The 16,841-nt window shown below is 40.6% G+C and overlaps 1 protein-coding gene across 1 annotated transcript in view; it reads right to left on the bottom strand.

Moving 5' to 3' along the window:
* B3GAT2 (beta-1,3-glucuronyltransferase 2) overlaps window positions 1–16,841 on the bottom strand; it is a 46,348-nt gene that overhangs the window by 5,935 nt on the left and 23,572 nt on the right. The window contains 1 exon segment of the mRNA XM_042457269.1: window positions 11,077–11,221. Within this exon segment, the coding sequence (XP_042313203.1) occupies window positions 11,077–11,221 (145 nt within the window).

Here is a 16,841-nt window from a genome sequence, read left to right as displayed (position 1 = left end):
TTTACAGACCACCCAAAAGGGCAGTCTGCCAGCGCCTGTGTTTGCTGTGCGAGGGAACCGCAGCGGACAAACCGCATGGTTCCCTCACGCAGCAAGAAGAACCCGCAAAAAGTGGGTTCTTTTTGAGGTGCCGTTGTGACGTCGCCAACATCACAAGGGTGCTGAGACATGCAGACGCTAGGTGTCCGTCACGTCAAAATGGCGGCGCCCATCTGTATAGGGCGCCGCCTTTTTGCAATGGGCAAGGTGCGTCAGGAAGCGCTGCCCCTCGTGTGTAACGACGGTGCCCAATAGGGCCCGTTGGGAATGCGCCATTGTCTGAAAATCTTTAGTGCAATCGTGCAATTATCCTGGGAATATGCCTTCCGCAATATCCCTCCTGTCCAATAATCTCCCTACTGAGAAGGAATAACACAAACATGTTAGGTCTGCCATCAGAATTTACCACAAGCACACCAAGTTATCTCTTGCTCTTTCTTTCTTCTTTTCTTCTTTCTTTCTTTTTCTTTTTCACATCATAGCCTAGAGGGTCTTCCAGATGGCCCTGGTGATCAATGTCTGCATCTCACTGAGTTAAAGAGCTTTTCCTTCGACTATGCCTGCAGGGCTATCTGCCAGATCAAGGGGGCCCTGCCACTCTGTCCCCTTCAGCAGCAGTGCCTCTCCAGAAGTTATTTGCAGGAGTGCCAAATAAAAATCTGTGTCATCTTTCATGCGCTACTATGAATTTGGAAACCTTTCCCTTGGTCAAAGCCAGCTTCAGAAAGCAGATAATCAATGATGCAGTGATTATTTTTTCTTGATAGGTGAGATTCAGTGGTTAGCGGCTGACAGACATAGTATATCTATAAGCTAATGACACTGTTCAGTGATACATACTGGCTACCCTTAAGTCACAATCTTCAGTCCCATGTTCCTGGTGTTTTTGAAGGAGGTTCTTTCTTATTTTTGCCTCTTTTATGTTGGCACCTTCTAAAAGCAGAAGATTGTTCCTCCTCCACTAGAGAGTGTGCCTGAAGTGTAATTTGCATGACTCTTCCAACTTGTGGTATGGTGGTTTGAGTATTGCACAGGAACACTGGGAGAACAAGATTTGGCTCACTCAGCTATGGAAACCCCCTGAGTGACTTGGGCAAGTCACACTCTCTCAGCATCAGAGGAAGTGGCAAGCCTCCTCAGAAAAAATCTTTACAAGATAACCCTAGGATAAGGCCACCATACCCCAGAATCAAACTGAAGGAAAACAAAAACAATGTAAATAGGAGGAGCAATCCATCCAAGGACATCATCCATTCACTGCATTGCAGAAAAGAGATGCACCATGGTAAGTCCCAACTCTCTTTTCCCATTTTTAAGACTAGATAGAGAAGTTCCAAGGCAGGAAAATTTTTATTTTCACACTGCAGGAGTCCTGCATGAGACATCTGCTATTCAGATGAACTCTTCTTTTTGTGCAAGATACTGCACAGTCTCCTTTGTGAGGTCTCAAAATGCTTGCTAGCACAAGGCGCTGCAACAAATCTTCTGCGTTTCTTTCACTGTCTCCTAGGAGGTGTGTGTGTGTAAAAGTTTTTTCAGAACTGCATTTTTATTGAAGATTCAATATATATTGTAAACACATATTTAGCGTCTAAAATTGGAAAGTTATGTACTAAGCCTGGAATGCTGGGTGTTCATTTTTGTCTAAGCAAATCAGTAAAATTGCACCCTAGATCTATCTGTTTCAAACCCAGTGTTTTGAATTCAGACCTACTTCTGAATTGCATTTGGCCTCAGTAGTAGCCAGGATGCTAGTCTGATATATCTGGCTGGTCTTTTATTAAATTGCAATGGCAATTGTGATCATTATCTACATCATGACCAATATAGCTTGCTATACAATGTTGGATATTAATACTGTGCTTTCTAATAATGGAGCTTGTAAGCTACTTTGTGTTCCAATTGTGGGGGGAAAGTGGGATATAAATAAAGATGGACGATGATGATGATGACGACGATGTTGAAACACCATATTAACAGTTGCCTGATAATCAGGCTTCAGAATGGAGGCTTTGGGATACCATTGTAATTTCACTTTTCCAAAATTGATGAAGCTGTGGTGCACATTTCTTCTAATCTTAAAAAAAGAGAGAGGCAAACATGAAATTCAAGTAAAACCTCAGTTCTGTCTAAAACTCCAGAGTGTTGCACTTTTTTTTTATCTTGGAGAGGAAAAATAAATCACCTTAGTTCAGAGCAGAGATACTCGGTAACATACTGCCACAAAGATAAATCAAGCAAGCTACTTCAGACTGAGAATGTGTCCACATTTGTCCCTTACTTATTTCTAGACATTTTCCTAAATGATGAAAATGTCCAGCGTTAATATGGTAAACCATGGGATCTAAATTGCTCTTGGTAAGAATCAATCCATTGATGTGATAGTTAAGAACCTGCAGTAATACTAGAAAAGGGCAAATGTGATGTCTTAATTAAGCAAAGCAGATCCAAAAAGCAGCCAACAGTGTTTTACCATGTATAGTAACCATTTTTTCTTATACTGGTATTAAATTATACATGACAACTGACAACTATAAAAGATGTGTTTATGGCAGACTAGGAAAGGGGAAATAAGGAGAAAAGAGAATTGTTTGTTGCCATAGAGAAAAGTGGAACAGATTTTTTTTAAAAAAGAACCTAATCTAAGGGCCAATATTTCTAAGTTGCACCCACCTGATTAATGTGATAATCTTCAAGGTGTTGCAGGTCAGGGTCTTGTCACTCTGACAAAGGATGCTGTTCATTGCCTACAAAGCATTTCCTTCAATGGGTTACAGTTGCGTATCCTCTCTCAAGATGAGATCTTTTAGCTGCAATGGGCCACAGGAGAGAAGCTCCCATTGTGGTTCAAGAGGAACTTTATCTCTGTTACAAGAGTACTGAAGTACACTTACATGATCACTGATGGACCAAGTATGACCTCACCAGATGTTGCTGACTCTATCAGCCAGTATTTATTACCACAGGCGAGTACCTGGTAGCTTCAATTCAGCAACACCTGGGGGGATGTATTTTGCCACTCCTGCTTTCCAGAACAAATTATATTCTGCAATGATTGTACAAAACTAATACAAATAATTTTGCATATCTCATATCTATGAAGACTGCCCTTTTTGTATCGTGCAAGTTATTCAATTTATTAAGAAGACCATGATGGCATCTTTATACTGGCCTATGGTCTGAGGTTCAGTGATTCCTGTATCTTTTTTCACAGCTGAACCTAACTGGCTGTGAACAAAAACCGTGGACTAAACCCAGGAACATTATCAGTGAAGACACTATCTCTAGCCAGAAAGTAAGAAAAGCATCACTGGATGACTGATGAAATTTTTTGAACTGTTAAAGGCAGATGAGATACAAAAGTAAAAGGGGACAGACCTAATGCCAGAATACCGAATACAATTTTTCGATCACTTGAAGCTGGGTATAAAGAGAACTATTATTATAAATAGTGCAAAGAAAGAGAAGAAGACAACAAAACAAGAAACTTCTTCAGAAGATCCAAGAAATCAAAAGATAATTTAAACCAAGAGTAGGGATGCTGAATGATCATTAAAAGATAATGAAAATGATACACTGAGGAATTATACAGTCAGCACTCTGTATTCACAGATTCTTTACCCATGGATTCAACAATCCATGGCTTGAAAATATTTTTTAAAATATACATTACAAAAAGCAAACCTTGATTTTGCCATTGTATATAAGATATACCATTTTACTATGCCATCATATTTAATGGGATATGAGCATCCCTCAATTTTGGTATCCACGAGGGGTTCTGGAACCAAACCTCGAGGAATACCAAAGACCCACTGTACAAAAGAAATGAAAGAATTACAGATCCCTTCAAAGCAGAACCTTCTGACAAAAGCACCCTACAATTCTGAAAAGTAATCTGGAACCTGTTCTCAAAGCATATAGCAGAAATGAATCATCAGGAGGAGTGGCATACCAAGATAGCTGTGTCAAGTACAGTGGGCCCTTGGTATCCACTGGGGTTTGGTTCCAGGACCCCCTGTGAATACTAAAATCTCTGGATGCTCAAATCGTATTAAGTACAAGTAAAATACAAGCAAAATAGAAGTCTCATTAAATACACGTAAAATGTTATCCCTTGTATAAAATGACAAAATTTTCTTTTTGGACTTTATATATTTTTGATATTTTCAAGCTGTGGATAAAGAATCCATGGATCTGGAGGACTGACTGTATATCAAGATAATCGACCTAAAGCCTAACAAAACTCTGCCAAGAAACAAAGAAAACAAAACAACAGCCCATAAACTAAATTGCAGTCTCCAATAAAAAAGGACACCAGGGATTGTAGTAACCATTGGACCAGTGCACTAATCTCCCATGTAATCAAAGTGATACACAAGATTTTACAAATTTATAGATTATAGGAAAACCTTAGACTGGGAAGATCACAAAAAGAAGCAGGAGTGGTGCAACATTAGCTATCCTTATGTGTAATTTATAGTCTGGGCAAAAGACCACTGTCAGAACAGAATATGGAGACACAGAATTGTTTTCAAGGAGGTTAGAAAATGGGGCATTTGATAACCCTCTCTGTTTAATTTATACACTGATTATATAACAAGTGGAATCAGACCTGGAGGAAGGAAGTGTGAAATCTGGAGGAAGAAACATCAATCATTTAAGATATGGAGAAGCCACAAACCTAAGAGAGCTTTACAAAACTAGTAGTTTTTGCAAGACAAATTTAATGACATTCTAAAGGCAATCTAATTTCTACTTTTAAAAAAAATCTGCTTTATGTATCTAGCTTCAAATCAAAAATATTTGTGGATTATTTTTAGGGTGACAATAAAATAAGAACAATTTAAAAAAAATCAAATATAATGTCTGAATTCTATACCAAAAACCTTCCAGAACATAGTATGTGTTGATCATCTTTAATGGGTGACTACTGACTAGGAGGAGGGACATCATAAACACCAATTCCCTTTTCCCAATACAGTCTCCCAAAGTGTCTCTATGCATCATACAGAGTAGTATGATAGTTAATGAAAGCAGATAGAGGAACCAGCGAAAAGTCCCACCACCTTCCTCCAGCACAGCTCACATACTTTCAGAAACACAAGAGTTTTTCTGCTATGGAGCCGATACTATTGTGCCAACCTATTGTTTCCACAGCATCTCATGAGGCCACCTTTGGTTTCGATGCAAAAAAACCAAGAAACAGCAGATGGTCCTCTGCACACACTGCTGCATATCTGATTCTGTCTGTCTGAGGTTTGGGTTCTGAAAATAAGCCCTGCATTTGAACTGTATTGGTTTGATTCTACATTGCTAAATGACAAGGTGTTTCTGAGCTAATGAGAGCAAGAACAGGGCATGGAGGCATCCACTGAGGGCAACAGAGGTAAGTTCATATTAGTGAGGGTTGCTCTGGAAAGCCAGGATGGCATAGCAGTTTGAGTGTTGGACTCAAGAGACTCTGGAGACTACGGTTCAAATCCCTGCTAAGGCATGAAACTCATTGGGTGACCTTGGGCAAGTCGCACTGTCTCAGCCTCAAGAGAAGGCAATGTCAAACCTTCTTTGAACAAATCTTGCCAAGAAAACCCTGCAATAGGCTCACCTTAGGACTGGAAATTAAGTGAAGGCACACAACAACAACAAAGGCTGATCTTGATATCACCAAGTCCAAGCCTCAGCAGTGGTGCAGCAGCTGCTATGGATCAGGTTCTTCTCTAGTACATGTCTTTGTCATCCCTGTGCACTACAGCTAACAAGGGACAGTTATCACACGCACAAGCTCTGGAGCCCCCAAAAAGACTGAAAGAGGAGAGAACTGCCCATGAAACTTTCAAGGTCATAAAATTACAAGAGTTCTTACTGTGGCAAATGGAGACTGCCACACTACTCTGTTTTAGCTATCCTAGCACATATTTTTCAATTACATAAGCATTATATAAGTAATTAAGCAATTATATAAGCGTAATTGTTTAGAACAGCATTACTAGAAAACTGAGGGAGGGTCGTACTCAAAATAAGTATGTATACAGTTGGGGTTGCATTTAAGTTTAGAATGCTACCAAAATCCAATTACTTTGCTCTCCAGAGGGGAAAATCACTAAATTCAAGTCTAATTATACAGTCCTCCTGGAGATAATGTGATTACCATTTTCCCACCAAATCCAAGTCAAACGGCACAGCTAGTTCTCCCAGTGCTATACTGCAATGAAAATAAAATAGGACAGTGGGTGGGCTACAAAACGAGACATCATGCATTCAGAATGAATATAGAAGGATTTTTTATTCCTTCAGCAGAAAAACAATTGTAGTTTATGGGTTGTTGTCTGTACCATGGATACTCTTATTGTCGTGTGTGGGCATGAATCATGCTTTTAGAAGGTATTTCTCTAGGGTACTTTTCATTAATGCAATGTGGTACCCTAAATGGGCACATCCAGTCTGCTGAGTCCTTCATTCTGCGTTGCAGTCCATCATCCTATATCCCCCTTTCAAGGCAGAGGGGAACAGGAAGATGGCCAACAAGGACCAGAGTTATTTGCTCTATCCAAAGCATGACTAAAGCACACAGCACAGACTCCTCCCAGAGTACCTTCTTTGATGTTAAAACACCAAAAAGCAGGATAAGCCCTGCTAAAGATATATATATCCATTTTCTTGGCTCTTTAATGGGTTTCTACCATCTTCAGTTTGCCACTAAATATTCCAAAGAGATCCACTGTTATGCACATCAGGATATCAGAGACAAAAATGAAGGGGACCTTAAAAGGCCAGAACTAGTCACAAAATGGGTTTTGGTATTAGTTGATCAAGTGAAGGCTAAAAAGGATATGAACTCTTGTCTCCATACAAGAAGAGGCACCAGGGATGGGACATATGGAGATTTCTACTTAAAGTTTCACAGTGGTAGAAATAAAAAGAAAAATGTTATTTGCAGGGCTCTTCATTCTTTAAACTTTAAACACATTAGGTGGAAATTGGGCCAATGTCAGTTTATGCAGCACATAAGTAGCCAAAGACTGGGGCATGAATTCACATCAATTTAAGATGAGCAAGTGATCAGAGAAAAATCTTTTGTCCACAGCTGTTAGACTGCTTTTGACTGTGGCCAATGAATTACTGCAAACCAAATTCAGAGGGTTGTATCATTGAACACCTCTGGACTTAAATGCTGCAATCCATCTTTTAGATGCAAAGCTGCCCTTGGGCCCAGAATCATAATATTACACATACCAACTTGGGCTGGAAACTACACAGCTCAGAACTGTCCATAAAGACGTTTGTTTATATATTTGGTGTAACTTCAAAGGATGCTGTAAAGACACAAGCCATCCAGCTCATGTACTATGCAACACAGGTACACTTTAAACAAAGATTCCTCTTGGTTACAAAGTGAACTACTTCACTTAGGAACACATCTGGTCATTTCGTGTGAATTACCAGATGGACAAGAAATAGTAACATGCAGTAAATCTAGCATGCATAGCTTTTGCTACATGTGTATTAATATGCATATGCTGGGGTTCCACAATCAATCACAGTTTATCACTGCAGACAGAATGAAAAGTCTCTAAGCAGGATTGCTTCTTGTAACTGTTTATATTTCTTCAGGTTGCATAATACTTCCTATACAGAATCAATCTCAAACTGTGTTCCTACAACTGTATTTATAAGGTGTATATTATGAGTTGACTTTCAGCATACTGGGTTATTGAATCCTAACTCAATGAAGCTGCCAGGGGTGGCCTGAATTAGGATTTGATAAATATCGTCTGACTGTAATCTCTAAAATAAATAAATAATTATAATCAAACTGACTTCATAACTTTAAAAATAAATAAATTCTTTACTCTAGAAGAAAGGGAAACAGACTGAAACAGGGCACTTGTTCTTGTACCTTGCCAGTGTCACCTTCCACTTAGGGATTTGTGGATTTGTATCTGCATTCTTACATTTCACCTTCACCTGCCTTCATTGAGAAGCCCAGACATCTACTACCTATTAGTGTTTGTGAGATAACACATCACACACACACACACACACACAGAATTTTCTAGTCACATTTTAAACTGAAACATACTTTAAAGAAAATGTTAAATTATTAAACATTTAATCAGTAATGTGTATAAATAACATAAAAGAAGAAAAGCAGATACAGTATAGATAAGAGAAAAATTGTGGGAAATTACATTTTGGAGTACACCTACCAGAATCCCCCAGCCAGCATGGCCAGCATACTGGCTGGGAGATTCTGGGAACTGTAGCCCAAAGAAGTAACATTCTCAACTTCTGGATATGAAATATATAGCCATCTAGCTTTGTTTTTGAAAGTGGCCACAAAGCTTCAGATACTAGATAGTACAGAAATGTTGTAAATAAACTCCCCACACCCAAAGTACATACATGAACACACACCAGTGAACATCATCCTCTGAAATACAGACTCTCATGGCTGAGCAGCACCATAGCTGCCACTGTATCTGAAGCAATTCTGACACCACTTGAGGTGCGTCCAGCCTACACAAAAGGCTGACCAAGCATGTACACAAACAGCTAGACTGAACTGTGCCCTCAGTAACTGTACAGCTGGAAGATTGATGATATTAATTTTTGAAGCCTTTCTGCTTTACTGGCTGTTATCAGCTTCCCCTTTAAACATGGGGATTCACACTGGATCTACCTATAAGCTATCACAGTCTTCGCTTTCCACTGGTTTGTGCAAAATGATTCTTTTCATGATGAAGCAGCATTTTTTGTTACCTTTGACCTATCCTACAGGGCTTGCTTTCCCATGCACAGGGTAGTGTTCAGGCAATGAAAGATGTGAGCTGCCTGTGATAATTAACCAAGGTGCAGAGAAGAAATGCAGTCAGGTATTCCAACAGAAATGCCATAAAACATTCAAATAAATGAGAGCGGTTTTGCTGTTATTAAAAACCAAATTAAATTACTAGAGCTTCACTACATATAAAGGGGATGAAGATAAGTCATGTTTGTACAAAAAAATTTTTATTGCTTCCAATCTTTGCCCATTTTCAACCGTGCAGTCAACTGCAAATTGTTGCACATATTTTTAAAAGCAATCAAGAATGCAAGATTAAATTGTAATGCATTTTGTTTGCCAGGTGTCACTGACATATCATAAAATTCCTCATTCTCATGATCCTTGCAGTCTTTGATTACTATACAAATTCATATGCCTTTATTTCTCCACACTCCCTGCTTCCCTTTAATGTTTCTGTGTCCATGCATATGTCCAGATACCTGCAGTCAACCTGATCACTCCCTCTACCCATCTCTGTTTTCTGGGTATGTATGGAGGAGAAAAGCAAAGAAATTTCCGTGGATAATAAATTACTGCAGAATACTTGGTGCTCCTAACTGGCCACTGCAGAAGCAGCCATCAATAACTCAGAGGAGCTTGCAACGTGGGATGAGAGATAGGAACTTGAACAATCAACTTGATCCAGTCTGGGCCTTGAGTTTTCAGTGCCAAAACCTACAATCTAGAGTTGGCTCTGATCATGTCATTAAGAATTATGCATTATATACCAATCACAGTGCTTCACCTGCTTGAGAAAAGGCGATAAAGAACATTTAATCTAGCCTACTTGCCTAAACTGAGGTTTTACAGTGGTAGAAATAAAAAGAAAAATGTTATTTGCTCTCATACTTCGGACATGACTCACTAGAAAAGACGGTAATACTTGGCAAGGTAAAAGGCAGTAGGAAAAGAGGAAGACTTCATTCCAGATGCATAGACTCCATCAAGGAAGCTATGGCCCTGAGTTTTCAAGACCTGAGCTGGGCTGTTGGTGATAGAGTGACTTGGGCTACATCCACACTGCAGAAATAATCTAGGCTGACAGCACTTTAACTGTCATGGCCCACGCTGTGGAATTCTGAGAATTGTGGTTTCATGAGGCATTTAGACTTCTCTGTAAAAGAGTTCTGGTGTCATAACAAACTACAACTCCCATAATTCCATAGCATTGAGTCATGGAAATCAAAGGGATCTTGGAAGTTTCTCAAAGCTGACTTGATGGCAGTTGACAATAATACATTTGCTGGTAATGGGAGCAAGCCCGCTTCACCCCCTAGTAAGACTTGTAAGCATTCAGGTACTGCAAACAAGCCTGCTTCCACTGTTAAGAAGCCGACTGACTTCTTTGGTGAAGTCCTTCAAGTGTAAAGGATGGGGATACTCCAAGTGTTAACATGCACCCAATACCAGAGGTACAGTGCTAGGAAAAAAGCAGTGTGGGTTCCCAAGACTGAGAAGTCGACAGCTTTTAACTATCCCCCCCCCCCCCCCGCCCCGAATAACAACAAGCTTTGCATAGAAGTAGAGATGGTCAAATTTGCACTCCAGAAATAATCCAGTTTGGCATCACTTTAATTGGTTCAGTGCTCAATACTATGAAATTCTGGTAGCCCAACTTCTGATAATCAGCAAGAATCTAGACACGTACAGGCTGAGAACCGCTGGTTTATGAGAAGGAGGGCTTAGTAAGTGTTATTTTCTGCTATGTTGTTTTACATTGAACTGTTTTAAATGGTTTTTGTCTTTTTAAGTGTATGTTTAAATTGTTTTAATATTGTGAATAGTGTAATTCCATTTTAATGTTAAGTTCTCATATGTTTTTAGCAGTATGGTTATTGCTTTAAATTTGTAAGTCATCTTCAGTGGGATGATGATGTCAGGAGAGGTCAAATATAGATAACAACTTAAACACAACTTATGAAAACACAAACTCGTCATATCTTCAAATTCTGTTAAAATCTCTTGAGCACCAGACAGTTGTATTTTTAAAATATGTACATTTTTAAAAGGTTGAGATTTTCTGGGTCATAAGAACATCCGAGAAGTTAAAAGAGTAGCTTTTTAAAAATGTGCTCCAGAGCAAAAGAGAAGCAGGAGGTTATCCTTAAATATCCTGAACTGGCTTCTCCAGGAGTGCAAACAGCTTGGGCCATGTTAAACATGGCTGTGTACATAACAGAGTCTATAGATGAAGTTCTATAGCTACTCACCTGCCATATCAATGGCAAAAGGCCTGCCTGCCCGCCAACCAGTGTACCAGCCAACCACCTTGCCTTTTTCCACAATTGGGCGCTCATAGCGTCGTCCGCCCACCAGCCCCACAGGCCATACAGATACTTTGCGGGTTGTGCGCATCTGTGAAAAGGAAGCAGAAAGTCACTCTCAAAACAGTTGCTCCACCAACAGGTACTGGGCTGTGATTATTTTTAATGGTTTGGGGATATTGGGAATCTAATGGACACCACCCTCCTTGATTTACCTCTAGAGAACTCCTACTGAAAACATTGTATACAGGCTAAGTCTCCATTACCGGAAATGCTTGGGACCAGAAGTGTTTTGGATTTCAGATTTCCCCCCGGATTTTGGAGTATTTGCAAACACGTAATGACTCCAAGATAACTTAGAGATGGGATCCAAATCTAAACATGAAATTCCTATATGTTATGTACACACTTTATACACATAATCTGAAGGTATTTTTATACATAATATTTTAAATACCTTTGAGCATGAAACAAAGTTTGTGTACACTGAATTATAAGAAAGCAAAGATGTCACTATCTCAGCCACCCATGTGGACAGTTTTGGATTTTGGAGTATTTCAGATTTTGGAATTCTTGTACTCAATATTTTCCTAGATAAATATTTAGCTATTTAAGTATTTCAGCATTTAAACTTTCTAAGGAAACCTGCAAATTAGCCAGTTCTTTATTATGCCATAAACTGACAAACTATGGATAGTGTTAACTACAGTTTGGGAGAGGTAAATCCAATGTCAAACCACCATTAACTATCTTGACTCATTTACTTAAGCCTTAATAAGCACTGACCTTAACTCCAGACTTAAGGCCTGAACAGACAGGCCAAAATAAAGCTGCTTTGGGTCACTTTGGAGGTATGCTGTTTAAATGATGCATGCATCCTAAGAAGCCAGAAGTTGTGCCAAAGCCAAGCTCCAGTCCTGAGGACTGGAGCGCAGCTTTGGTGCAGCTTCTGGCCTCTTAAGATGCATGTGTCATTTAAACAGCATACCTTCAAAGTGACCACAAACAGCTTTATTTTGGCCTGTCTGTTCGGGCCCATATTAACCACATCAAGATAAAAAAGCAAGCTAAGAGCCCTGGTGGTGCAGTTGTTAAATGCCTGTAATGCAGCCACTCACTCATAAACCACAAGGTTGTGAGTTTAATACCAGCCAGGAGCTCAGGGTCAACTCAGCCTGGCTTACTTCCGAGGTCGCTAAAATGAGTACCCAGCTTATTGGGGGCAATTAGCTTACGCTTAGGGAGTGCTTAAGTGCACTGATAAGTGGTATAGAAATGTACTTGCTACTGCTATTGCTATATTGTTGCCAGGCCAGAGCAACAGAATGGAGGAGTGAACATATAAGTTTGAGGTCTGCTAAGACTTCTTCCTGGAGTACCAGACCAAAGGCAGGCAACATTCTGCAAATGAGTGTCATATTGACCTTCTAAAAACCCTTCTAAAAAAATTGTTGGCAGATTCTTATGCTGTTTCTACATTTGCTAGAAACACTCCACTGCTGCTACCAAAATCTCAGTGATCCTATAAGAAAGCATGGTATGGGGGAAAAGGACACCCTGTTTTCCAACAGACTCACGGTTCTAATAGCCTAAATATGGTTATTCTGGGAAGGAAGGTGTGCACTCCCCACAGGACATATTTCCCAGAACTGTTGAGACTTTGGTAATATGAAGGAGTTAGATGGGGCCCACATAAATGGTCAAAGGGCTGGATGCAGGCTGTGGGCCACAGTGCCATTGCATTGGCAACTGGCGTTGTTGTTGTTGCTGTTGTGTGCCATCAAGTCGTTTTGACTTATGGCGACCCTAAACTATGACAGGATTCGCTTTGCCTCGGAGTGCACTTTCTCTCTTTATACAGGGAAATAATCATAATAATGAAAAGATCTGATAAGCTGATAGTTAAAAAATTTATTTGTGTTTAAACTGTAAGCACTGAAGGTCTTGAAACTATTGATTCCATCAGAGCATCATAAAAGATTACAGCATCATTTGTGCTTGTGTCTAGTACTCAATAAAATGCAAAAATTTAAGCATTCAGGCAAATTTCTCTCATGCATTACAGTGGTACCCCGGGATACGAATTGACCGCGTTACGAAATTTCCGGGTTACGAAAAAATTAGATTGGAAAAAACTGTTCCGGGTTATGATGTTTTTTTCGGGTTATGAATTTTTTTTCGGCACGAAATTCAAACGCGCGGCTTTCCAGCGCTAACGGAAAGCCCTTTTCGGGTTGCGAAATTACTCGGGTTACGAACGGAGCGGCGGAACGAATTAAATTCGTAACCCGAGGGAGCACTGTATTTACCCTTCATCTTAAATCAATTTTGGTACAGTTGTCCTGGTACAACTTTGAAAACAAAGGCCCGTTACAGACGGGCTAGAAAGTACGCGCATAGCGTGTACTAGGGTTAGAAAGGGGCGGTGCTTCCGCACCGCCCTAACCCTAGTGGGCGCTCTGTGCACACAAAATGGCGGCGGCCATTCCACACGGCCACCGGCATGAGGACGTCACGGCCGCCACCTCTATATGGGGCAGCGCGGACGTGACATCCTCGATCCGCGCCAGGGTGCTTAGTGCGCCCTTAGCGTGGAGCAGGAAGGAGCTCCATTTCGGAGCTCCTTCTTGGTTTGGTCCGCTGGGCGCAGCCTTCACACAGCTGCGCCCAGCGGACCAAAGGAGAAAGGGGCCAAGCGGCCCCTTTCTCCTCCTCCCCACCGCCGCGGGGTGTCCTAGGGGCTTGAAGCCCCAGGGACACCCCTTTTCAGGCTGCGGGGAAGGGGCCTTTTGCTGCTTCCCCGCAGCCCGAAAAGCGGCGGATCGGGGCCTCAGCGGCTGCCGCTCTGAGATGCTGAGGCCCCAATACAGCGGGGAAAGGGGCGGGTGCAGCCCGCCCCAAACAGGTGGTTTGTAACCCGCCTATGTTTTTTAAAAAGAGTGTACTATATACCCAAATTCTCTCTCTCCCTCTCCCCCCCCCGTGTCTGTCTCTTTCCGTCTCTCTCTCTCACACACACACAGTAACATCCGAGACAGAAATCCTGTTTATTAACTCACTGAAAATAGAAGGACACAATGCAATATAGAGCTGTTTGTGTAAAAAAACAAGATATTTAAAAGTAGGAGTATCATTCCATTATAATATAGGATTGAGTACAAAAGGGCTTCTCTAGGAATACTGTTTGGCACTTGATCTATTGTAAACCTAAGGTTCTGGGAAAAGACATATGCATGAGTTGGGAGCCTACACCAGTTCTGAGCAGTTATTTTCTGGGAGATGGGGACACTATCAGAAACTTACAACAACCTCCAGCATCTCATCTAGTCTGGCTCAGAGTAAAAGTTGTCATGAGGCCAAGCCCTCCAGATGATTGAGAAATTGTGAACCTAGGGTGGGCAAGGCATGAGGTTTCTACACATCAGATTTCCCATTTTTCTAGCTCTTAAATCTATTTTCAGCATAGTTTTTTAAACAGCCTAATGATGTCAGTGATTCTAAAAACTTACGGTGACTGCTATTGCCTCAGTGATTCCTCCTAACCTCACCTAAGCAAACGTAAAAAGGGAAACATGTGGCAGCACCTTTAAAGTTAATGGGTTTTATTTTACCATAAGCTTTTGTGGATATAAACCCACTTCAGATGCAGTACAGAGTGATGTGGGTTAATATCTATGAAAACTCATGCTAAAATAGAAACAAGTTAATCTTAAAGGTACTGTCCCCCCCCCCCCAATTCTTCCTTTTTATGCTGCAAGAGACTGTCACGACTACTTCTGGAAAACTACTAGGTGCACATAAATGCTTCTGCCTGTGTGCTTTATTCCAATGGCACATCTGCACACCTCATAATTAACAGCTGGCTGCTCTGGAGATCTGCCATTTGCATGATGTGTAAATATGAGTAATGGGAGGGGGCAATGTCTTTAAATGGAGCCATGCTACCCTGAGAACAAGTGGAGAGACCCACATAAACAAAGGTCCATCTGAGAAGATGGGGCTGAGAGAGCAGATTGCATCTCCCTTTACACCTTGCAATGTGCCTCTAGTACAGCCTTACAAACCCATTCAGAAAAAATGATTAGCCCACACCGTTGCTTTTTAAAAAGCCTATTTTATGTCTATCCTGCACAAGTGCATATTTTGTAAAAAGCCTCCTTGTACTAATTTGGTTTTTCTCTTCCCTGATATTGTGCCAATTCTCCCCCTGCCTCTCATGCACCCACAGCCACACAAGCAAAACAAATAACTACCTGTCTTCGGAAGAACCCAAGGGTCTCCAGAAAATATGTTTCCTTCACAAACTACAGTATTTGCCCCCAGATTTCACAATTCCTGATCCCCAAAGGACCTTAATTGGTAATCTGCTGCACTGTTTGCACTCCCATCTGTAGATTTGCTTGAAAAGGCATGCCACTCCAGCTCCTGGGAACTGATATTATGCGCTCTGGCACTGATCCAAAGCATCACAAGCACACAGGAAGCTCTGAGCCATTAGCTCTGCTGTTCAACAGATCTCTTACAGAGATACCAGGACTGAAGAGCAGGAGAGCCTCTTCTTAATCAGCCCTCCAAATGGGGCAAGAGATGAGAAGGCATTCAGATTTGGGAGTGGTGTGATGTAACAGGCACCTGGCATGGGACACAGGCCATTTTCTCCTCCTTGCTCCTTCTCCAAAACACAGTCAACACATTCACTCACAAATATCCACACATTCATCTTCTTTGGTGGGGTGGAGTGTTGTGTTTCCACGATTAGGTCCCCATCAGAAAACACATTCAAGTATCAGCTCATACAGTGATACTTTTATTGGACCAACCAAATGCACAAAATGCATATTGCAAGCTTTCAGAGTTTGGTCAGAGGCATCAAAGTAGCTCTCTGGTTGAGAATACTTTTTTTAAAGTATTTTTTAAATATAAAATTACTTTAAAATATAATTTTGAACAAAGGAAGGGATTCAGAAAGTCAATCTTTGTTTTACTGTCATGTTAGTTTATGTGATGTACAGTATTATGTTATGTAATATATTGCCATTATGTAATGTACAGTATTGTCTTTAGCTGTTTGTCAGAATTTGTCAAGTTATGAGGATGTCTAGATCTTAATGACTAAATAAAAATAAACTGAACTTCCCCCCCCAGAGTTTTGCTTTACATTTTGTTTGATTCAAGCATCTTCATTAATCTGCCTCATTATGTTTCCACATGTTTCTTTAAGTCTTTTCTATGAGCTATACATTATTCCCAATCTATATTCCTTCTCATCAGTAACTGAAACTGTTAAAAGTCTAAGTTAATTATATTTTGATCTTTCACCAATGCTTATACCTTTTCACATGTTTTTTGTATTTCTTACTCATAACAATCATTAAGTTTCATCTGTTTTCTCCATCCTACCCTCAACTTTATTCTATTACTAAGAGGAAAGTTCATTTTTCTTTTCTCTATGTAGTCCCAAAACTCTTTACTGGCCATTCAGATACATTTTACCCCGTTTCAGGAACTGATTTATGCACGTGAAGTTCAGATTCGCCCCGAATCTCCCACAAGTGAATCAGAGGCTTGCACATGCATTCCAGGGCAAATGCTCCTTAGCGCTGGTCATTTGGAAGTGGAGTAAAAGCTATATTTGGGGGGGGGGAGAGTTCAGTGAATATGAACTTGCCCCCAATCATGATTGGGGCAAGTTCAGCGGAGGGATTTAGGTC

The sequence above is a fragment of the Sceloporus undulatus genome, chromosome 1 (assembly GCF_019175285.1).
Source record: "Sceloporus undulatus isolate JIND9_A2432 ecotype Alabama chromosome 1, SceUnd_v1.1, whole genome shotgun sequence".
Classification (NCBI taxonomy): Eukaryota; Metazoa; Chordata; class Lepidosauria; order Squamata; family Phrynosomatidae; genus Sceloporus; species Sceloporus undulatus.
The sequence above is the reverse complement of the archived record's forward strand: the minus strand, read 5'-3'. Positions and strand labels throughout refer to the sequence as shown.